This window comes from Parambassis ranga, chromosome 15 (assembly GCF_900634625.1).
Source record: "Parambassis ranga chromosome 15, fParRan2.1, whole genome shotgun sequence".
NCBI lineage: Eukaryota > Metazoa > Chordata > Actinopteri > Ambassidae > Parambassis > Parambassis ranga.
In genome coordinates this window covers 553372-576136 of record NC_041035.1, presented here as the reverse complement: position 1 = coordinate 576136, position 22765 = coordinate 553372, and the positions used below count along the sequence as shown (strand labels likewise).

At 44.1% G+C, this 22765-nt stretch overlaps 3 protein-coding genes across 5 annotated transcripts; 1 reads left to right on the top strand and 2 right to left on the bottom strand.

Moving 5' to 3' along the window:
- Nucleotides 1-1069: 1069 nt before the first annotated feature.
- On the top strand, nucleotides 1070-1980 carry LOC114447467 (musculoskeletal embryonic nuclear protein 1-like). 2 transcript variants are annotated; one of them, XM_028423746.1, is made up of 3 exons: nucleotides 1070-1203; nucleotides 1289-1399; nucleotides 1670-1980. In XM_028423746.1, exons 1-3 carry the CDS (start codon nucleotides 1195-1197, stop codon nucleotides 1811-1813), a joined length of 264 nt encoding a protein of 87 aa, XP_028279547.1. In that variant the 5' UTR covers nucleotides 1070-1194; the 3' UTR covers nucleotides 1814-1980. The 2 variants fall into 2 exon arrangements, with proteins under 2 accessions (XP_028279547.1, XP_028279548.1); XM_028423747.1 differs by having other exon boundaries at nucleotides 1289-1415.
- A 2980-nt stretch (nucleotides 1981-4960) lies between these two features.
- Nucleotides 4961-17103, bottom strand: LOC114447237 (cilia- and flagella-associated protein 70-like). 2 transcript variants are annotated; one of them, XM_028423395.1, is made up of 26 exons: nucleotides 16797-17103; nucleotides 15502-15688; nucleotides 15271-15366; nucleotides 15067-15131; nucleotides 12809-13000; nucleotides 12507-12689; nucleotides 12241-12335; nucleotides 11971-12037; nucleotides 11585-11722; nucleotides 11281-11418; nucleotides 11134-11202; nucleotides 10192-10283; nucleotides 9615-9675; nucleotides 9356-9532; nucleotides 9152-9280; nucleotides 8937-9068; nucleotides 8090-8223; nucleotides 7801-7916; nucleotides 7503-7676; nucleotides 6950-7035; nucleotides 6667-6819; nucleotides 6146-6307; nucleotides 5971-6060; nucleotides 5783-5884; nucleotides 5266-5313; nucleotides 4961-5182 (listed from the first exon to the last, which is right to left on the bottom strand). In XM_028423395.1, exons 1-26 carry the CDS (start codon nucleotides 16866-16868, stop codon nucleotides 5087-5089), a joined length of 3054 nt encoding a protein of 1017 aa, XP_028279196.1. In that variant the 5' UTR covers nucleotides 16869-17103; the 3' UTR covers nucleotides 4961-5086. The 2 variants fall into 2 exon arrangements, with proteins under 2 accessions (XP_028279196.1, XP_028279197.1); XM_028423396.1 differs by lacking the exon at nucleotides 15502-15688 and having other exon boundaries at nucleotides 16797-16891.
- A 219-nt stretch (nucleotides 17104-17322) lies between these two features.
- On the bottom strand, nucleotides 17323-21839 carry LOC114447602 (T-cell leukemia homeobox protein 1). Its single transcript, XM_075353431.1, is given in 18 exon segments — nucleotides 17323-17351; nucleotides 18144-18438; nucleotides 18440-18487; nucleotides 18490-18546; nucleotides 18548-18568; nucleotides 18570-18603; nucleotides 19846-19940; nucleotides 19942-19965; nucleotides 19967-20005; nucleotides 20007-20088; nucleotides 21377-21402; nucleotides 21405-21492; nucleotides 21494-21540; nucleotides 21542-21604; nucleotides 21607-21669; nucleotides 21672-21713; nucleotides 21716-21775; nucleotides 21777-21839. Coding segments are annotated over 18 exon segments (1176 nt in total).
- Between the last annotated feature and the right edge of the window lie 926 nt (nucleotides 21840-22765).

Here is a 22765-nt window from a genome sequence, read left to right as displayed (position 1 = left end):
ATTTTGGTGTTTCCTGTTTAGTTCTGCATCACTGACTCTCGTTTCAGGTGTGTTGACCTCCCCCTCCTTGTGTTCTCCCTCCCCCCCGGTGATTACCTGACCCTCCCTCATGTGTCTCACCTGTGTCTAGTTGTCTACCCTGCTCCCTGTGTATAGTCTGCGTCCTCCCTGCACTCGGTGCCAGTCTGTCTCGCCACCTTTGGGAATGTGTTGGTATTACCAGCCTGGACCTCGCCATCCTCTGGTTACCTTACCTTGCTTTGTTTTTTAATCTTCCTAGACTCCTCCTAAGAGATCTCGTCTTTGCCTTTTTGAATTTTCCCATGTCACGTGTGATTTTGAGTGTGAACTCTCCTGGTTTTTTAATAAAGACTCTGTTTTGAGTATTGATCCACATTCTGCACCTGTGTCCACTTTCAACACAAGCCGTGTGGCAAACATTCCCTGTGGACGGCTTCTGCCACTGTGACATGCTCATCATGCACAAAGCCAGTACCAGACAAACAAGTCTATAAATAAATAGATGGTTTTCTTGATGGATGGCTTTTCTACAAGCACGTAAACTATGATTGTCCTGGTGAAAACAGAAAAGTTAAGGAGCAGCAGAAATAGTCTTTTTGGAGGAGTTGTTGGCTACAAAGAAACTTCCTCCTGTTAGTGATGTCAGAGGGGTTCATACTGCTGGGATTTGCTTGTCTTTATTCTGTACTAGCTGCCTCAGAACTGAGGCCCCCAGAGGCTGAATAACGATGTAATTATAGTAAATGAACAGGAAGGGGTGGAGAGGACATTCCTTTACCCCTTTTCTCCCTTCATCCATGTATGTACATCCATACTGTGGATGTGTACTGGTATGGTTTGCACAATCATGTGCCTACTTGGGTATCTGTGTTCATAGTAAGCATGGAGACAGTGAGGGAAACATTTGTCCGCTTCCTGCATCCTGGTTTTCTTTTTTTGGGACATGTTGAAGCAGTGATCTCATCATGTTCTCCTGAAAGATCAGACCATATAAAAGGGAAAGGAGGAGCCTGTTCACCCATTACATCATTCATTAGTCTGAGAACAGATTTAGTGTCCACTGGTGAATCACTGCCAGGTTGTGTATATATGAGTGTGTTTGGACTGGAGCTGCAAAACAGAGCCGGCTGACAGAGAGCGGAGGTTTTCTTCAGGGTGTCTTCAGCAACCATCATGTCTCAAGTAAGGCTACCCTTTGAGCTTTCATTACTGCATTCATCTTCAGTTTAAGGCATTGTTGCAGACATCTCTGTCTCTTGTCCATCAGCCTGGGCAGGAGGACGGACAAACGCAGCGTCTTGAGGTGAAAGACGAAGACCTGGCTGAAGCAAAGGACAAACTGGGCACTGGTGGGGCTGTGAAGGGCAAGACATTTCAAGTAATGCAGGAGTGTGGTGAGGACACCCAGACACACACAGACCACCTGCAGGCCATAAAGGGGAAACCGCTTTCAGTGTGTGGTTCAGCTAAGATCACATTAAGGGAGTGGGTTTCAATGAGGGCAGAGTCTCATGATGCTGAAGTTTCCACATATACAGAGAGGAAAGAAGGGCAGTGAGGATGGAGAGTCCTGTCCTCTCTCTCACAGTAACAGCCTCCCAAACCTTTGCATGCTCATTCACAGAGGCTTACTTTGTTTTTTCCACAGAGAAAATCGGTAAAGCAGCTCCGTCTGTGTTCAGCGGAGCAAAGTCAGGAGGAGAGACTGTTTTCAACACACGTTCGGCCCGACGAGCCAAGAAGTAAACTTCCTGACTGTGACTGGTCGCCCACCACGGAAAACATCACCTAAAGGCTGCTTCATGTTGTTGAAGACATTTCAGCATTACTGCCACACCTATAATAATTAGATAATTAAAAACTGGTCCCAGCAGCAGTAACACTGGTTTGATGGGGATGTAATGAACACACAGGCAGAACATACGATGTTTATAAAACTGGAATACAAAATATGAAAAACCTTACTTTTGTTTGTATTTTTATTCAAAAACATGTATTGAACAAAACAATGAATACAACTCAGAATTTATTAGAACAGAACCACTACAGTCAAAGAGCAAAACAAAGCATGGACCAGGATGGAGACAAAGGAACCAACACGCCCTCTGAACCGGTTTGCTTCATTGTGGAGCTGGTCCTGGGGAATTTTTGCTGAAATATGAGCCACTATGTAGACTATAGGTCAGGTCACACAAAGGGAATAAAACTGATCACTATTGACAATGATTATGAGGCTGCTCAGTTTCTTACCAGTTTGTGCCTGAGGGTGGTCTTGGTATCTCTGCCAGGTGTGTAGGAGCCTCCTCACTGGTACTGGTTCCCTCAGTCTGAGCGTGGATCTTGATGATCTACAATTCAGTGTCATTAGTAAAATAGAGAAGATGCAATATATCACAACGCTCAGCTTTGAATCTCAGATTCTCCTGTTTCATTTCCTGTGTTGTCATGACTCTGTCCAGCAGGCCCCGAGGAACGCCGTGTGGGGAGCTGATGTCCTCTGTCCCTCTGGTGAACAACAACAACACTCAGTTTACTATAGTATACTATACAGCCAGCGCTTATTAAAGAGTGACTGCATAACACAGACACATTTGATGTTACTGTATACTGCAGGTAGCTGGGGTCTGGCATTTGCAACATCCAAGTCATGCAGTGTGACCTCCTGGACTGTCTCCTTTTTGTGGACGCTCCCAGGCTCCTCTGCCTCTAGGTCAAACTGTAGCAGGTGTCACAGCGGCTTGTCTCTGCAGAGATACAGATATAATCATTTTTTATGAATAACTGTCCTGTTAGCACAACCCAGCGCCAGCCCGTCACAGAGAGGAGGGCGGAGGGATGAAAGAGTCATGGCTTTGCTGTCAACAGTAACACATGTGTCACACAGCCATCCAACTACAGCCTCCCCACGCCCCTAGCCCACCTGTACCGGTTAAAGGAGCCGTCAGCGCACCCTGGCAACAGGGGCCACAAGCCCCACGGCTGGAAAAGAGGGATGTGGGAGACAGGGAGATAAGAGCTGCAGGAGAGACAGGCTCATTCCAGAGAACTGCGACATGCAGCAGAGCTTTCATACAGAGCTGAGAGAGATGAAGGCTCCCAACTCACTGAGGAGGACAGACAGGGCAGAATAAATACTGGGATCCAGCTGTTCAAGTAACAGGAAATGTCAGAATCAAAGCTAAGAAGCAACAAACATTAACAGAAATAAAGACTGCACACTTGGTGACATAGACAGAAAAACAGCGACGCTTTGTCTGAAGTGTCTTTACAGTGAACAGGACAGCCACACAGAAAGTGATATAAAGACAGGGTTAACCTTGAGCCTCTTTGTGCCGTTTCCTGTCTTTAGGCCGAGGATGACGTGGCTGATGGTTTTTCCATAACCACCCATGGACTCTCTGCCTCACAGGGGGTCCGCTCTGCCACCTCGCCTTCATGCACTTCCTCTGACTTCTGATTCAGACAAATTGCATTAGATTTCACTTTCTATGTCACTAATGACTGGTAGTTCCTTTAATTCTTGGTTTTTAACCGCTGACTGCTCTGATAACACACTTCATAAGACTAACAATGGAAATCCCAATCACAACTATCATGTAGCTGGTGGTTTGTGAACTTCATGACATAATGAACTAACATTGTTTTGCTTTGCTTTTGTTAAGCCACAGACGTTAGAGGGTTAAAATATGTTAATTAAACACACAAGTAAAATAAAATAATGGAAATGTGACATGTTTTATATAAAGGGATGTTTTTCAGGTAAATCTTCTAAAACTCACCTCTGACCTGAGAATGAAGCAGCGACACCACCGTGCTAACGGAATTAGCTTTTGCTGTACTAAGCCGCATGCAATAAACCACCGTTATATATTTAGCTCTTAAATTGTTCCTCCTAACAATACAAGAATGATGAATTTACAGTGAAAGGGAAATATTACCTCTCTTGCTCCTGGCCGACCAGTCCTCATGAGGTCTGTTCAGCATTCCTCATCCAGCCCCAGGCCTTTGACGTGAGTATGAGAGGCGGTCCTCTGGGTTTTTGTGGTGCTTTTCACCTCCTCCATTTTCATAGTTGTGTGATAAAGACTACAAATGTGGCTGCTTTTCATATTCACAATATGAGCCGTGAGAATCACAAGAAGTTGCTCTATGTATCTAATGTATGTATGTATCTAATGTATCATTTTTATGTCTATAGTGTCAAAGATGTGGAGATGGCGGCGAGTTAGAAAACATGGCAGCTCTGCTTCTCGGGTTTTGGTTTTACATTATGTCTTAATGGAAGAATGACCGGCACTCTCCCCGAACAGCTGGCTGTCAGGGCAAAACGGTTTGGTGTTCAGTTTAGAGTGACACTGTCAAAAAGCCAACGATCATTCATATCACTTCATCGTTAATCACCTGCCATTTGAAGCAACAGTGGCAAGGAAAACTCTCTTTTAACAGGAATAGCTTTTCTGGTCCTACACCTTCATCTGAGTCCAGCTGTGTGTGATTATACTGACTGGACTCGACTAAGAAAGCCACACAGCTGTCTATAAGACCTTACAGTCAGAGCAAATGAGAATCCTGAGGTCAAAGGAGCTGCCTGAAGAGCTCAGAGACACAAGGCAGCCACGTTTGTCCAGTCCTCCCTCCCGTTCTGTGTCTTTGCCTCTTTCTCTCTCTGTATATTTCTGCAGGTCTCTCTCCAGATCAGCGTGCTGAACTGCATCCAGCCTTTTGTCATATTCTATGTAGTGCTAACATAATACACATGGACATCAGCTATTTATTCATTTTACTTTGTATGCATTGCATGTTAATGTTATTAAAGTGTGTGTTTTATCAACTTTGTCAACAATAAAGTATTTATTTAAACTGAGGGTGGACTGAGACCCAATTCAGTGTTCAAAAAACAAAACTCTGTGACAACTTGTTATCTTCTTTTATTGTCTCATACATTGTGTGGGTACTTTTTAATACTTGTACTGAACATTGTTAACACTACACTGAACACTGGTGAACTTGCCAGATGCCGGTCTAAATGTCTGCTGTGTCACTTTAAAACATTGCACAACAGGGTTTAAACTTCCGACTTATTGTTCTGAAGAATGACATCAGACGAGTGATCCTTCAGGTTGCTGAGCTCTTTGAGGAGGGACTCCCTCTGCAGGTTGAACTGTGCATAAACAAACCAAAAAACCTTTACAGGTCTTATACCACATGCACATACAGAGAAGGTCATCTTTCAAGTTAACTCACCATTAGAGCATATTTATAAAACTGCTCTGCTTCATCTTGTCTGCCAGACTGAAAACAAAATGACATCAAATGGTTAATTCAGTTTTAGTATAGGCTGCATAATGAAAGAGATCAGCACCCATGTATAGACATGCATTGATCAAAGACAGTGTATTAGTAACTGGAGCATTGACTCCTGTTATCAGCCACTCACACACACATCAAGCAATTATCAGGAACAGGGTCAGGGTATGATGATAGGTATGATATCTTAGTGTTATATAACATTTCTGCAGCAGCCATGTACAGTATTCACTGCATAACTTTTATTATATTCCGAGGTCCAGTCCTCTGGGACCTGGATGGTAGGATGGAGCCCAGGTGAGTTCTGGCAGCCATCTAATGGAATCTACTGTTGAAAGATATGCCACCTTCATCTTAGATTTTGGAGAGGGAAAAACTACAGATTTCGGTTTATACAGGGTGTTGGCTGGTTGTCAGATTGGTTTGAAAAACAGACATGGAGAACATGGCTCACCTCAAAGCAGATGAGAGAGAGATAAGCCCATATCTCTGCATTCCGGTTGTTCAAGTGGTTGGCCTCAGTCAAAGCCTCCTCAGAAACACGTAGTTCCTTTAACTACACAGACAGCAGACACACAACAATGAACAAACGTCACCTTTCCATAACAGACAGTAAGAAATAAATCAATACATCTGTTTTACCCTGTAACAGGCAGTGCCCAGGCCCAGCCAGGTCAGGCAGGATGGAGACTGCTCACAAGCCTGCATGAAGACATCTTTGGCTTGCTTAAACTAAAAGTTAAGAAAGAGAGAAGGTTCAGTTATTCTGTTTAGGACTTTATATGAGCTACCTGTGATGCCTGTCTCCATATCTAACCTTGTCCTGCATCAGGTATGTGGATCCAAGACGGAGGAGGACAGTGTGATGATCTGTGGGCTGCTGCTGGAAGCCGAGGCTCCGTTCGTAGCTCTCCTGAGCGACAGTGAACTCCCCCAGCATGTAGTGACAGTGACCATTCAAAGCCCACACATCCGAAACCTGGTCATAACATAGACAAGGTGGTTGGTACACATGGCTGGCACACTACTGCTGTGGGGTCATGGCACACTGATATTAGTACACTAACACAAACAAAGAGAACTATTAACAGAGAACCATGGATGAAGAGCTTTGACACATGACTGCACTGGTAACATACAGTCGCACAGTGTAATACAGCAGAATTTCTAGGCTTTTGCTGAATATGAGTGAGACCTTAACAAAGCTGGTCTAGAAAGCATTTGTAAGCCACATGGCAGCAAACCACAGTCGTAACCTTGTAGTGTTGCAGCCAGCAGGCAACATGACGTTAAGATTAAGAATACCTTCATTAGTCCCACACAGTTGCGTGATGTTACCTGTTCTCTGTGAAAAAGCAGCTCTTTGAGGCTGGCGGTGGCTCTGCTGTAGTTGCCTTTCAACAGCTGCAGCTGCGCCAGATGAAAAAGGTAGGAGAAACTGCGACCACCGTCGGAGCCCGCCAGCTCCTGACAGAGAGCATACTCTGCCATCTGACACAAAATGATATTGATACTGTTAACTGATGTTTACTGATAGATTTCTAGCACATTTTTACTGACTTTATTCCAGTTTCACTTTATTTCCAGGCGTAGAGACCATAGATCACTATATAACCTTTACCTGCAAGGCATTGCTCTGCAGCAAGAACTGGAATGTATGTGTGTAAATGGAGGAGGTAGCAGGCCCTGCAGGCTCTGAGAGTTCGTCTAAAAAAGTACACAAAGTGGTTATCACATGCACACCGAGCCTCAAGAGACACAGAACAACACGCCTCCTGTGTCTTTGATGACAGCGTCGCACACTCTCAGCATTCAGTCGGTGCCATGAGGTCGTCACCTGGAACAGTTGAACAGGTGTGCTTGGTTAATCTGAATTTTTCATTCTGAATGTGTCTGACACCATCCGTTGGTACACTCTACAGAGAGCAGTCCTGCTCAACCACTGTTCAAATCCGTGTTATGACAAGAAACACTCAAAGAGAAACACCAGTCCATCATTACTTTAAGACATGAAGGTCAGAAAACTTCCAGACCATCAAAGCTCTGATGAAACTCTGTAACTCTGTAAGGTCTGAGTGATGGACTCATTCCAGGTGACGACCTTGTGGAGCATAGCTGTCGTCAAAGACAGACAGTGGTAACTCTTCTTCTATAGGTGCTCAGTCATAACTCACCCTGCTTCTCAGTGGGACAGTGTAAATCCATGCCTGTCTTGTTGTGCTCTTTGTCTGTCTCCCCCCTTTCTCTCTGTCTTGGCCCGTTTTCTTTGTCCACCCTCAGTACCCTTCTGGCCTCCAGAAAAGCCCTTTCTGCCATGATAGAGTCATTCTGGCTCTCATGCAACAAACCTGCTCAGCAAAAAAAAAAAACACAGCAAACGTGACCACAACGTACATTTTACAGCATACTTAAAAATGTTTTATAACCATAATTAATGCTGTGTACGCTGTGGGATGCAGACTCTCCTCTTACCTAGAAGCGTCCATGCCACCACACTGGGTGGGTCTAAGCTGGTGGCTTGCTCAAGGAAGATCTGAGCCTCTTTGTAACGCTCAAACATCCCTGCCAAGACCCCACACATCATCAGGCTGAAGAAACAGGACAAAGACACACATTACCCTGTAGTTACTGAGACAAGTTCCAATAAAAGTGGTGTGTGGGGGGTTAGGGGGGGAATAATGGTACAACTGGTAGTCATGTGCCAACACACAGTATTTGTTTTCAGTGAACACATGTTGTTCATGTGGTGTAAGTTTGTAACCTGGGTCGGTGATCTTGCTGGATTGACACAGCATCATGGAAACACTCCTTGGCCTTTGGGTAGTCTCCAGTCAGCATGTACAGGGTTCCCCGATCAAACATGAAGGAGGGCTCATTGGGATACCTCAGCACAAGCTGGAGTGTAAATATGTACCAAAGTCATGATCTGCATAATATTCGTATATATCACAACATGCCTGCTTCCTGTTAATATACATTCAATATGTTCAAAAGACGCAGCACTGTGTTTGAGTAAAATATAATAAAGACCATCTGATCCTAGTGGACAAATGTGTCCAACACTGTGTCCCCTCTTACTGCTCTATAGGATTTAACAGTGTGAGCTGCAGCAGGTGCTGCTGAAAAGTTCTTGATGAGCTGATCATCAGCAGGTGTACAGACCCCTATAACAACAGGTGTGTGTTAACACCATGACAAAGAGGAAGACAGAAACAATGGTGTTAGAGAAGCAGCTGCTGCACATCAGTCTGAAAGATTTATAAAACCATTTCAAACTATTTGGAGTTCAGTGTTCTACAGTGAGAAAGATTATTCACAAGTGGAAACATTCAAGAGTCAGTCTTCACAGGAGTGGACGTCCAGATTATTCACCACAAGATCAGACTGTGCAACAATCAGAGAAAAAAGAACAAAGAACAACACTTGTGGAACAATGTCCTATGGACACATGAGACCACAGTGGAGGTGTTTGGTCTTAATGTTCACCACCATGTCTGCTGGAAACCAAACACAGCATTTCAGCAGAAACACCTCATACACACTGAGTGGACCATGAACTCCTGATTTTCAGTACAGAATATTATCAACGGTCAGCATTGCCCCTGTACCTCTTGATAGTACTGAGCAGCCTGCTGGTAATCCCCGGTGAGATGTGCCTCTCTTGCAAAGTGTCTGAGCTGAGAAGAACTTAAATGGATTCCATTTGGCAGGTTCTCATCACCAACATCCTCAGAATATATCTGGTAAGGAGAAGAGGATATAAACACCAAGTAAACAGACATCCTCACAAAGATAACCACTGATTGTGATGTACCTGTGTTACCTTGTTGAGGGCTGCACGTGTCTCCCCGGACAGGTAGTCATAAAGGTGGCTAACAAATACTTTAAGGTCCTGAGGCTCAGTGAATGACTTTCTCTGCATCTTGTCTCGCACAACCCTAATGACTGCATGCTACACAACAGAAACACACATTCCATGAAGAGAGTTGCGCAGATCTAAACCAGGCAGGGCTCTGCTCATTCTAACCTTCATTTGTTCTTTAAAGGCAGCGTATCTCCCAGTGACACAGAGCGCTCCCATCAGCTCAATCATCATCTGCTCCTGGCTGCAGCTGTGCGACAGACTTGCTCCAAACAATTCCTCATACTGATCTGCAACCTGTTGAACCATGCTGCCGACCTGCCTGTGGAAGGACAGCACTGCCTGTGGAGCCACACACCAGAGGACAGACTTCAGCATGTATCAGTGAGTGTGTGTCTGTGTATGGCCTGTGTGTATGTTTTACTCTGTCTGCTCTGCCAGGACCCGCTGGACATGTAGGTCTGGGAGGGACCAGTGCCTTCACCCTGAAAGAAACAGAAACACCTCAACACACCCTGACTCCTTTGTGCCCCACAGTCAGTCAGGAACCCAACAAATATAACAAAGACTGCAACTATTTGTCCATTATTGTTGCAGATCAATGATAACTGCTACCTTAAAGGTCGGGTAGGAGGTTTCATTCTGATGCACTTTGTGTTAAATCAGTGTAACTTCTCTTTACAATCCAATAGCAACCGATTACTTCGGCAGTTTCTCATTAAAATGAAGAATATGAATCATCTGAAGCTTTAAAACGGTAAAAACATCAGCCAATCCTGCGAGGCGCACCTGCGTGCATGATGGCCGAAGTCACAGACTGGTTGGAGGCGTGGCTTCGGGGTGAGCTCCGAGAGAACGGGCCGTGTGTTTACTTTCAATATCTGGCTGACTCTCACTGAGTTTTAAACTCTCCTACCCTGCCTGTAGGTGTTGAGAGGTCTGGGCCATAAACTAGCAACCTGCCGAACAAATAGCGATGACTGCTTTTATGTAAACACTACCTTCCAGCCAGCTCCTCTGGAGATGTTGTTGGTACCAGTGGTTTCTCTAAGGCTATCTCAAGGACGATATATGTCCTGGCCTCCACATACATCTGTCAATAGGAGAAATGAGTGTTCAAATGTTGAAAGCATTTCAGATGATTGTTTTAAGTGTCTTACTACCTGGAATGGATCTACAGTACAAACTGAAGACGTGGAGTCAGATTATAGAACACTTAGAACACTGAATGTATTCACCCCCTTGGCTATAAAGCAGCCAAATAAGATGAGGTGTTACTCGAGTGCACCGCCCCCACAGTGGAGCGTAGTGGTGGCGACCTGTAAGGGGTTGTTTCAAGTAGGGACTGGCAAACTGGGCAGAACTGAAGAAACGATGGATAATGGTAAATACAGGCTAATTCTTGATATTTGAGTCTGGGATGGAGGTTCACCTTCCTGCGGGACAGTGACCCTATGCCCACTCTACAGCGACACTTGAACAAAGGAAACGTGTGCTGGACTGGTCTACTCAAGGCCTGGACCTCAGTCCAACTAAGAATCTGTGGTATGACTTGAAGATTGCTGTACACCAGCAGAACCCATCCAACTTGAAGGACTGGAGCAGTTTTGCCTTGAATAATTAGCAAAAATCCAAGTGACTAGGTGTGCCGAACATAGAGACAGGCAGCTGTATTTGCTTCACAGGGTGATTCTAACTTTTTCTTTTTTCGTTTTTGCTTCACAATAAAATATATTTTTTATAAAGTTGTAAGGATGTTGTGTGAATCATATTACTCTTAAAAAAACTCTTAATAAAGTTAATCTTAATCTTAATTTTAGGTTGTGGGGCAACAGAATAGGAAAAAAGCCAAGGGAGAGAAACGCTCACAGTGTATTTTACTGCTCCAACAGAAATGAAAATAACTGTCTGTGCCTGGTCTAACTGCTGTCTGTCAGGCTTACCTTTCCATCTGCAGTAACTTGGGGCTCGGTTTCAGACAGGCCCTCTGCATTGCTGTCAGCTGTCTTGTTCTGTTTGTTGACATAATAGTAACAGATTCTTTTTTGGGTCAAACATTTGCAACGTTTGATACTTTGCACCTGTCTTACCTTTCTTGCTGACTCTTTGAAATCCTTGGCTTCCTTGTTGCTTCCAGCTCGGTCCCTACCTCCCTTTGCCTTGTGGGAGCCTGCTGTCGTGGCACACAGCTTAGCCTGCTCCTTCAAAACACTGACACTCCGCTTGGCCTTTAAAAGCAAGATCAATGACAGTCTCAGCTGTCTCAGACAGTGCACACATCAATAGGCCAGTGTTGGGGTTAGTTCAGAGGCTATTCTAGGTAAACATATATCATTTTGCATATAGGACCGTTACAGAGTCATATGAGGAGCTATAAATATGTGTATGTGTGACCTTGTTGAGCAGTTCAGCCACAGAGAAAGGATGAATGCTGTATGCTCCTCGGATGTGGCTGACTCCAGGATGCAGCAGACGACCCATGTCTACAAAGGCCACACCATGGAAGGGGATCTGAGGCTTCTCATCAGCTACCTACAGACACGCAGTCACACAAATATTTAAACATGTTAAACATGTTGCAGTAGAGGGGTCTCTTCTGGTGGTCTTGGACTATGTCCAACTAGCCACCCCTCCAACAAAAGAAAAAAATAACCAAGTCCCCTCGTACTGCTTCCATAGGATGGATGGGTGCTGCTGATCATCAGTTCTTTATATGAAGAGTTCACAGCTCTTAGTAAATACAGTACAGTGCATGCAGGAGACTTGATAATCTTACAGACCTTTTCCAGTGACGCTGTCATAATCTCTACCGGCCACAGTCTGCTCTCAGCAATCCTCTGCCGCAGCCTAAGTATTAAAGTAAGCATTATTTATTATTTAGCATTGTTTAGTGTACGTTTCTTTCCTTTTTAGCCACAAACGTACTGAATGAACAAACCATGCAGACAGCATTACTTTAGCACTAGAGTGAGCTGATGACTGAAAAACTTCCTAAAACCATGATGAGCAGACAGGCAGAGGAAGAGGAATACGCTGTATGTGCAGCTGACCTGGCAGTTCCCCCTTCATCGAGGAAGCAGCACATCTCTGTGTCCCAGCTCACCCTGTTCTTTGTGGTCTCTGCCTCCTCCCGAAACGCCTGGTCCTGTAAGACATACAGTCCTGTACCTGAGCCCTATTATTGTGTCTTCTGCAGGATGAGACATTCTTATTACAATTGTAAAAGCAAAGCCCAAAAATCTGTCAAATGCATCTGTGGCCTTCTTAGCTTGCTTGCAACGGTATATTTTGTGTATGATTTGCAGCATGTAGTCACCGCTGTGCTCGTCAGCTCGCCGTCCTCCTGTTCGATGGGCTCTGGCTGGAAAAGGGTTTCAGACGGGTCGTGGTTCGCTGACACCAGCATGGCCTGATGAGGTCTCCTCTTCTGTCGGCACTCATCCATACCCTGCCCACCTGCGTTCAGCTGGCCTTCGCTGAACACTAGCACCTGATCTTGCTGGGATCAGAGAAACAATAAAACCACAGGTGTTAATATGTGTATTTCCCTTCTTGCAGGGCTACACAAGAACTGCTATGTGACAATCAACTGTTCAGCACTGCGAAATAGAAACTCACCTCTGCAGTAAGTGGGACCTCCAGAGCTGCAGTGTACATGCAGGTCTTATGTGCTTGGCCTGAAGGCAGCGTCCATGACTCGGGGACAGAGTAGGCTGTCTCCACTGTTACCCTCATCAGGTTGGAGGCTGAGAGGGCGGCCTCACACAGCACTGGTTCTGACACACTGATGTGTACATCCAGAGTCGACTGCTACACGGGCCACATAATGAGGCATGGTCATATTTCTTTACACTGAAAACACTTGATGTCTGTTAAGTCACACAATGGCTGAGGTCAAAGTGCTACTTGATACACCGGTAATAGTTTGTTTTAGTTAGTGACAGTTTGATTTCATCACAATTTGTTCTTCTGTTACGTTGAAAATGAAGGTTAGTCCCCCTTCTTTAAGTTCTGTACATAAAGGACATAAAGGACTGGATGTCCTCCAACTTTTTACTATTAAACTCAGACAAGACTGAGGTCATTGTTTTTGGACCGAAACATCTCAGAACTACTTTATCAGATAATACTTTCTCTCTGGATGGAATTACTTTGGCCTCCAGTACGACTGTGAGGAACCTCAGAGTTATCTTTGATCAAGACATGTCGTTTGTCTCTCATATTAAGCAGGTCTCCAAGACCGCTTTCTTTCACCTGCGTAATATTACTAAGATCAGGAGCATCCTCTCTCAGAGTGATGCTGAAAAGCTCATCCATGCTTTTGTCACTTCAAGACTGGACTACTGCAACTCTTTATTGTCAGGATGTCCACATTACTCCATCAACAGTCTGCAGCTGATCCAGAACGCAGCAGCTAGAGTTCTGACAGGAAGCAGCCAAAGGGATCATATCTCTCCTGTCCTAGCGTCTCTTCACTGGCTCCCAGTGGACTCAAGAATACACTTCAAGATCCTTCTTCTAACCTACAAGGCTCTTCATGGACTTGCTCCATTGTATCTGCAGGACCTGATTGTACCATATGTTCCTAATAGGACACTCAGATCTCTGAGTGCAGGTTTACTAGTAGTTCCTAGGATTCATAAAAGTAGAATGGGAGGACGAGCTTTCAGCTATCAGGCACCGCTATTATGGAACCAGTTACCAATCTGGGTCCGAGAGGCAGACACTGCCTCCACCTTTAAGACTAGACTTAAACTTTTCTGTTTAGTAAGGCGTACAGTTAGCCTTAGACCTAGTGTGTAGCACAGCTATGCTGCTCTAGGCCTACGTTGTCGGGGGGGCACAAACATGATCCACTGAGCAGTTTCCCTCTCACCCTCTAACCTCTCCTTTTCTCTCCTTAGTCTGGCTCACACTGGTCTCAAGACCTGGATGCTGACCTGCAGTCCGGCCCGTGAAGTCTCTCTTGCTCTACGTTGTCGGGGGGCACAAACACGATCCTCTGAGTACCCTCTGACCTCTCCTCTACTCTCCTTAGTCTGGATCATACTGGGTAATATCGTCTCATAATCTGTGTTAACTGTCTTCCTTGTAGTTCTGTGCCTCGCTCTCGCTCTCTCTCTTTGCAGGTCTCAAGACCTGCATACTGACCTGCAGTCTGGCCCCTGATCTCTCCTGTGCTCATCGACTTCACTAGCCCCTGCTGCTCATCCTTGCTATCAAATAACTATTCCTACTTATGGACCGACGATATATATAGATATCTATTGCAATATAATCACTCTCTCTCCTCTCTCTCCTTCATCCTCTCTCTCTCTCTCTCTCTCTCTCTCCCTCATCCTCTCTGACTAGCAGCAGGACTGGTTCCCCCTTAAGTTGACAGGTCCTGCTCAAGGTTTCTTCCTCTTAAAGGGAGTGTTTCCTCTTAGGGGGGTTCCTGTGAAGCGCTTTGAGACAATGTCTGATTGTAATATGCGCTATATAAATAAAACTGAATTGAATTGAATTGAATTGAATTGAATTGTATACTAAAAAAACATTTAAGCAGTACTACAGGAAACCATGACTTTAACCTATTGATGTTATCTACAAGACAGTGAATGATGGGGGCACATGGTGGTAAACCTGTTTTTCCTAAATAAATAAATAATGGCATAATGACAACAGTTACATGTTGTTTGTCTGAGGCTGTATTTGCCTAATCCTAAAAAACCACAGGATTATAGAGGGAGGAGCGCTGTGAAGTGTGCTGATGGAGCCTCAGTGAAGCCATGCGTCTTCAATTCAAATCCAATCAAGCAGGAAATCAGTTTAAAAGTACATGAAGGCACAGAGTTGTTGTGAGCCTTAGATTTACAGAAACTGAATAGTCCAACCTTGCAGCTTAAATCCTGGCTGTTCACTGCACTGAGTGGAACTGTGGCTGAGAGGCTGACCTGACCTGAGGAAAAGGAAAAAAACATTCAAAGCTCTTCTCTGCCAGCCAGAAGGACTCTCTGCTCTGCTGACATGAAGTGTACATTACATAACACAACATAACACAACCTGCTACAACAACACAAAAGGATCTTTTCTGATACCTTGTAGAAACGGCAGCAAGTCGACCACAGCCTGGCCCAGCACTGCAGTCCCTGCAGTAACTTTCTTATCCTCCGACAGGACCTCGATCACAGTCACTGAGCAGAACACAAACATCATTTATAACAGGGTGCAGGTCATATGCAGAAGGTCATGGCAACATATTGACCAGAGCTGAAAAAATCAGATCAAAGTTTGTAAAAGCATCAGGGTCAGACAGTGGGTACACGCACATACGACTGGACTTTGGGCAATGTTACTGAGGGCCTGTGCGTCTTTGTGGAAGGGGAAGCTGCAGGTAAAGCTGTATTCCACACACTGCACTGCAGGGTCCACCTGCTTCCTGTCTGACTCTCCCAGCACCGTTCCATCCACAGCAACCTGGAGGAAGCTCTGCAAGCTGTTTGCCTTTTTTCCTTGCTGAAATGAGAGGCAAGGTAGCACGAGGTGTCATTCACCCGACAAACCTTATCTTCCATCAGTCCTACATTATAAAATACTCTTGATTACAGCCAAACTAGAAAAACATCTGGTTTAAAATATACTTGCATTTTACTTGCATTGATTTTTGCTCATTGGTTTGCACTCATTATTAGACTAAAACCTTAATATATAAGATGTAAGACTTGTTAACATAGTAAGTTACACTGAGTGTTTTTAACTTATTGCTAGTATAGATCTAGTCATATAGGGTCATACTGTACGTGCACACAAGGGGAATGGAAAAACGAAATAAACAAAGGACAGTTATTTTCATACATATACACTCTAAAAACGGATTCCGGCGCTCTGTTACCACTGCTTAAATATATCCGTGGTTGCAGGAGAAGACAAAGCAGACTTGCTGATGAGTTCAGTTGGAATATTAACACTGCTAGGGAGATCAAACTTTTCATCTAATACATGTTTTTGTTTGTATTACAAGGACACAGAGGAGCTGGAGTCAGTGGACTGGATAACTGCAGCTCCACAACACAGCAGCTGTCATGGCTGAAGGACCCAAGAGGACCCTGAGGTTCTGCTCTCTGCTGAGGACAAACTGGACCTTTGAAGTGTTCTAAAGTGTTTCTTGGACTGTACGTCTGACCTATTCTCTGACTCTTTAATGTTAGTGAAATGTTTTGTATGAAAACTGTGTCCTATTCCCTCCACTTTACCTTGTTGATTTGTAGTGATATAAAATAATCTGACAGTGAGAGCCTACAACAAGTCCAGCAACACATAGTTAGCTATATCAGACATGTACATGGTATAAGACCACCTTTTTTCACGTTATCAAAGACGACACTTCTGTGTCGGTTGGAGGCTTGAGTTCTGACCCAGGACCACTTAATGACTTTATTAAAGGATGTACAATACATTTACAAGATTATTGTAACGATTTAATCATTTTTACAAACGGTGTCAGCTCGACACAAGATAATAAACCCATAAATCACGCGTGTGGCCAGGTAGGCTAACCACAGCTAACAGATGCTAACTTACTTTCCCAAGCTGGTAAAAGATAAACTCCGTGTGACATACTCACTATGTTGTTTCCTCGGATCACGCTTATTTGTATCAGCGCGCTGCTGTCCTCGGGTTTGTCAGGTCTCTCCATCGTGTTAATTAACTAACTTCCTGGTTAGCTTAAGTTTAGACGCAGTGCAAAGCGAAATGACGTTACCTAGGCAACGTCCCGCGGTGGTGGATTCAGGGAGCGTCGGAAATATCACACGCCTGACAGAAAGTCCGCCGCCTCGGCTTTGACACTCTGGAGTGGACTGACTCCATAAACTGTACAAAGACTCAGGACCCAGGCTCTGGTACCGTGTGGCTGCTGAAAGCCCACTGTTACCGGCTGTAACAGCAAACACGCCTTAGCATGGGCAGCAACCCTGCCGGGAGAGGGCAGTGTTGCACTGTCGGCTGAGCCACAGAACTCAGCCTTAGACCTGTTCTCTACGTTTGTTGTCTTTGTAATACTGCAGAGTACAATGTGTGTATTTGAGTTGTGATTTTAGTTATTAAATCTTATCTTATCTTATCTTTAGAATAAAAATAAAGCCATCCTCTCACCTCTTCTCCTCCTCCTCGTATGAATCTGGATTGCAGACACATACATACAATTTTTGATGATATTTGAACAACACATTTTTAACAGTATGGTATTTTTAAGGTCACATTAAGTTAGGTCAGGACACCTCCCGGTGTGGCTCGGCCAGCCCTCACCTCTGTGCTCTGAGGGCGGCAGCAGCAGGAGGAGGAGGAGGGTGGTACAGGAGGAAGGACTCTGCACAGCTACACTGGTTCATGGTCGATGATCGGAGGGCACGGGAACATAATGGACCGATGTGAGCATTTCATAATGAGTTTTACAATAAGTGCTTTCATCTATATTAGCAAGCTGCTGCATGGTCAGGTCAAGGTCTTCGGTTATATTTTCTAGGTTATGTCTTGATTATTTAAAGCCTTATGGGGAGGTGCATGGCGCCAGCTTTACTACTACTACTACTATAATAATAATAATATCAGTATATGAAATTAGAACAAACAAACAGTGCACAGTGTGGAAAATGAAGTTCATTTTAATTGTACCGCAAAGTGCAATGATATACTGTTTAATTACCAGGTGGCATTTGTTTTAAATATCTGAAGTATGTCTATGACGTGGTGAACAGACAGATATCCTGTCCAGTCATCTCATGAGTCGTTTACAGTCTTTCAGGAGCTTCCATTGTACAAAGGTGCTACAACAAGTGCTTATTTTGCAGGTGAATAAAAATGAGAGATAAATACAGACAGGTGGCAGGTTCTTTTGTCAGATATCAAATATGAAAATTCTGTGTATGAAACATAAAGCCCCTTATAAGTAGTCTATTGTAATAGAACTTACTGGTGGCAGTCTGGGTGCTGTCGGCCGGGTTCTTAGACGAGCTGGAACAGAAGCTCCAGACCACATGGTCCACCTTAGGACTGAAGGAGCGTCTCTGACAGATGTGTGATAAATAAGACATAACCTGATAATCAAACGTATGAAACAGCGTCCTGCAACCGCAGTCCTCAGTGTCCGGGGCACACTTAAGTGTCTCTGCCATCGAGCACTCTCCTGGCGCTGGTGTCCGTTTTTGAGGCCGCTCTAGTCGCAAGCCGACACAACTGCTGATCTTTGCGGTGTTCTCGGTCCAGGGCCTGCAGGTTCTGCAGGGCGAAGAGAGAGCTGTTCTGGCAGGCACAGGGGGGTCCGGAGTCACGGGCTGGTTGATAGTCTTCTGAAAGGCCTCCTGCTGCAGCTGCATGAAGAATCCGGTTGGCCTGCTGCCCGCTCCGCCTCCCGCTCCTCCGCCGTCTGCCGCCTGCATCAGCGACAAGGAAAGAGCGAGGAGTGAGTGAGGAGCACAGATCCGAACCCAGAGACACAGAGGCTGCAGACAGAAAGCCTGACGCCTGGTCACTCTACAGAGGCCTCTTTCCACTGCCAATAGAAAGAGTCAGTGCGCGTTCAGTGACGCACAGAGTCTGGGTTTCGGTGCCCCATGTACCTGCCTGTTGGCCTGGTTCTCTTGTGACTAAGAGAGAACAGAAGAAATTTTAACATTAAAAAAAAATATCAGGGGAATATTTTATATTTTATTCGTATTTTGTCTGATGTTGTAAATCATTGTTGTATTAAATGTACTGCAAATATATTTCCCCAAAACACCACCCGTCCTAACCAGGGCCATGTTCTGGATACAGGGACCATCCATATCACAACAAATTGTCCCTATGCTGGCTCCATATTGGAGAAGCGTCCTTGTATCCTGAGGCAGGTTTCAAAATAAACATTCAGATGATCAAGAATAAAAAATACATGAACTAAATATTATATATTTATAATAATAATTTATAATAAAAGGACCAAAGACAGCCTCATATGAGAAGAAGCCTGTATTTATTTTGTAATTTTAAATACTGGTTAGGCCTCATCCTCAGACACCTTTAAATATAATACAGTCCTAAAGTCCAAGCATACAGCCTGCATCATATTTAAATAAATCGGAACATGTTACTACGCATCCTTTAAAAATGACATTTTATTCATAGAAAGGCTAGTTTACTTCAGGCTTTAGAAAGTTAGACTTCATTGTCATACCAACATACAACAGCAGTTTAATAAGAGTAAAATAGGTATTTTCTCACTATAAAGGTTTGCATACATAAAAAAAATTACATTTAGAGGAAGCTGTCTGCTGCTAAAATGAAAACGTGCAAATCCAGCCGACGATCAAAAATAACCAATCCAAGTGTTAATGACAGGTTTGATCAAATCAGGTTTGATCATTGATTTTATTTGATCAAAGACAATAAATATATCAATACATATTTATAATATGATGTAAAATAGAACACATCTTCCTCCGTGTATCTTGCTCGTTAATACACTGTCAGACCGTGCCATAATAAAATAACTCGCCTATGAGTCCATACTGAAGTGTTTTATACCTTTAAACCCCTCTGACCCCTCTGGCATCAAACCGACTGTACCCGGGGACAGCTGAGAGCTTCACGGCCTGCTCTGCTCTCAGCTGTGTCAAATAACGTCCCAGTGAGCTCACCTCCATTTGGTGCGTCTGTTTTGGAACCAGGTTTGACCTGAGCATCGGTCACTCTTCAGGGCTTTGGCCAGCGCGGCCCTCTCAGCGGACGCCAGGGTACTTCTGCCGATGGAACCGTTTCCTCCAGCTCACAGATCTGCAGCCGCGTGAAAAAGACGTCCCCGAGGCTTCTTCTTCTTCGGTGGCGTCCGGTTCTGGTAGGGGTGACCTACGCGACGTGTGACAGTGAGGGGTGAGAGGGACCTGAACGGTACAGGGGGTGGGGACAGGACGGGAACAGGATGGACCATGACAGGACAGACAGCAGATGTGCAGAGCATATAGAGAGTGAGCGAGAGACTGCAGAGCAACACTGTGCAGAAGGAGTCAAAGGCAGCCACATCTGGACCCTGAGAATGTTCTGTTTCACACATTCAGTAAAAACAACTGGATCAGTGTTTTCCAAAGGAGCTTACAGTGTGTCATTTATATAAGAACGCGATGGTACCAGAAAGCATTTGGGGTCATATTTTGTATTAGATATTCATTTTCTTATGATTTCAGATAGGTCCAGCCACACCACCACGCTGTATCAGCTGAATACAAGAGCAGCAAAGAGAGAGAGAGGAGACAGCTATAGTGCACAGAGAGCAGGACATGGCAACACCATAAAGATCACACTGATCACTGGTAAACATGCTGAGGGGAGTTCTACAGTAGTCCTTTTAATGCGTTTATTATGCGACAATTATTATTATTATTATTATTCCGATTGATTATTGCCCCTGAGTTATTATGATGATGAATGATTAATATTGTTATTATTATTCTTACTGTTATTATTATTATTATTATTATTTATTATTGTTTACTATTGTTATTATTACTATTATTACTTATAGATATTGTTATTATTATTATTGTATTATGATTATTATTATTATCAATAACGCCTTCGTGGAGCGGCTGATTATAATATTATCATTATTATTATGATTATTATGGTTGTTATGATTATTGTTATTATTATGATGAGTATGATTAGGATATTCTTACTGTTATTATTATTATGAATGATGATTATGATTATTACGGTTGTTATGATTATTGTTATTATTATTATATTATTATTATTTATGATGAATTATGATATTACAGTTGTTATGATTATTGTTATGATTATTATATTATTATTATGATGATTAGGATTATTCTTACTGTTATTATTATTATGATGATGATTAGGATTATTCTTACTGTTATTATATTATGATGATGATTAGGATTATTCTTACTGTTATTATTATTATGATGATGATTAGGATTATTACAGTGTTATGATTATTGTTATGATTATTATATTATTATTAGATGATTAGGATTATTCTTACTGTTATTATTATTATGATGATGATTATGATTATTACAGTTGTTATGATTATTGTTATAGAATTATTATAATTATTATTATGATTAGGATTATTCTACTGTTATTATTTATATGATGATGATTATGATTATTACAGTTGTTATGATTATGCTGTGGGACTACCTTGTGAACCTGTCTTTGGTGTACCCGGTCGGTTGCTCTCCATCCATGGGAACGTTAGCGCGCTCAGGTTGTTGATGGTCCCACTCACCGGCGGCACAGACGTGTTTCCAGCGTTCAGGGGCCCGGTGCGCCGGGGAGCGGATGACCCCTGCGGGATTCACGCCTGGTCCCGTTCATACTGACCCCCATGTTCATGTGATAAGCTCCCCCCGAGGGAGGTCATCCCGCAACGAGCCGCTGCTGCTATTATATCCGCCGCTGCCGCACGTGAAGTCCCCCGTTCAGCCCGATGGCTCGCGCCGCCGCTGTAGTGCGGGTGTCCATAGTCCCTGCTCGGTCCATCCTCGCGCCCAGCATGTATCTCTGCTCCACGTTGCTGAGGATCTGATCGATACCGAAAACTGATGGGCTCCCCGTGCGTGTGCTGCTGCAGATGCGCCCCCAGTATCCCTATGTGATCCATGGTGTCCGCGAGCCCCCTGCTCCTATGAGGACCACAGGTTAGTCCGGGAGCCGGTCCCTGGACTCTGTCTTCTGGCTGGTTCTGCTCGAGCTTTGGTCGTTATCTAATGAGTGCGACCGTGTGTGCGCATCAATCTGTGTGTGCTAGAACAAAGCTGGACTGCACACACACACACACACACACACACTCCTCCCATCGCCGCGGGAGAACATCAATCAAACTGCCAAACAGACAGCGCAGGACCAAGACACGGTTTCGGGCCTGCAGGCTCGCCTGGCTGAGGCCACGGAGGCTCCGAGGCTTCTGGAGCGGCATGAAGCAGCTGCATGCAGATTTATTTTCAGGTCACACTGCTGCTGCACACACACTCATGGTGAAAGGACTGAAGCAACACTTGAGCCTAAACATCCGTTTTAAGAAGTACTTCATTTCTTACAGACTGGTGAGCTGCAGCAAGTAAACAGACAAATTAAAAAGGCTAAACCAAAGAAAACATAACATAACAGAAAAACGCTCGAATCCTAGAACCTGACACTTGCCGCCCAGATTAACACCGTCATAAATCAATGGACCTTTGATATTTAAATGTATTGTGCTCCGCTCATTTATTGTTGTGGAGCCGCCCAGTATTAATTCATGCTGAGAGTGATGACCGCTGCGCGGACATACAGACCTAATACTTCATACAGAGACCTGCTGGGACGTTTGTTTCAGGACCAAAACCCGGACACCGACAGGTTTTTAATAATAAGCTGGAAAAAGGTTTACATTAGCGACGCTCATTAAACGTCTCCTGTGAATGAATCCCGAAAGGATCCATGAGCGGGAGCACCTTTCTGTTTTAATTCACTCATAAATAACAGCGCATTTCTCATGAGCTAGGACAACACAAACACAGACCCACAACTGAGCAACAATTAAGTGAA

Excerpts from the sequence above, each read along its gene's own strand:
- LOC114447467 (XM_028423746.1), top strand. Across the intron at positions 1,400-1,669 it reads TGAAGGGCAAGACATTTCAA|AGAAAATCGGTAAAGCAGCT; the intron begins GTAATGCAGGAG and ends TTTTTTCCACAG.
- LOC114447237 (XM_028423395.1), bottom strand. The coding sequence starts at position 16,868 with ATGGAGAGACCTGACAAACCCGAGGACAGCAGCGCGCTGATACAAATA. Across the intron at positions 7,677-7,800 it reads GGTGGCATGGACGCTTCTAG|GTTTGTTGCATGAGAGCCAG; the intron begins GTAAGAGGAGAG and ends TTTGCTGAGCAG. Across the intron at positions 6,061-6,145 it reads CATACCTGATGCAGGACAAG|TTTAAGCAAGCCAAAGATGT; the intron begins GTTAGATATGGA and ends CTTAACTTTTAG.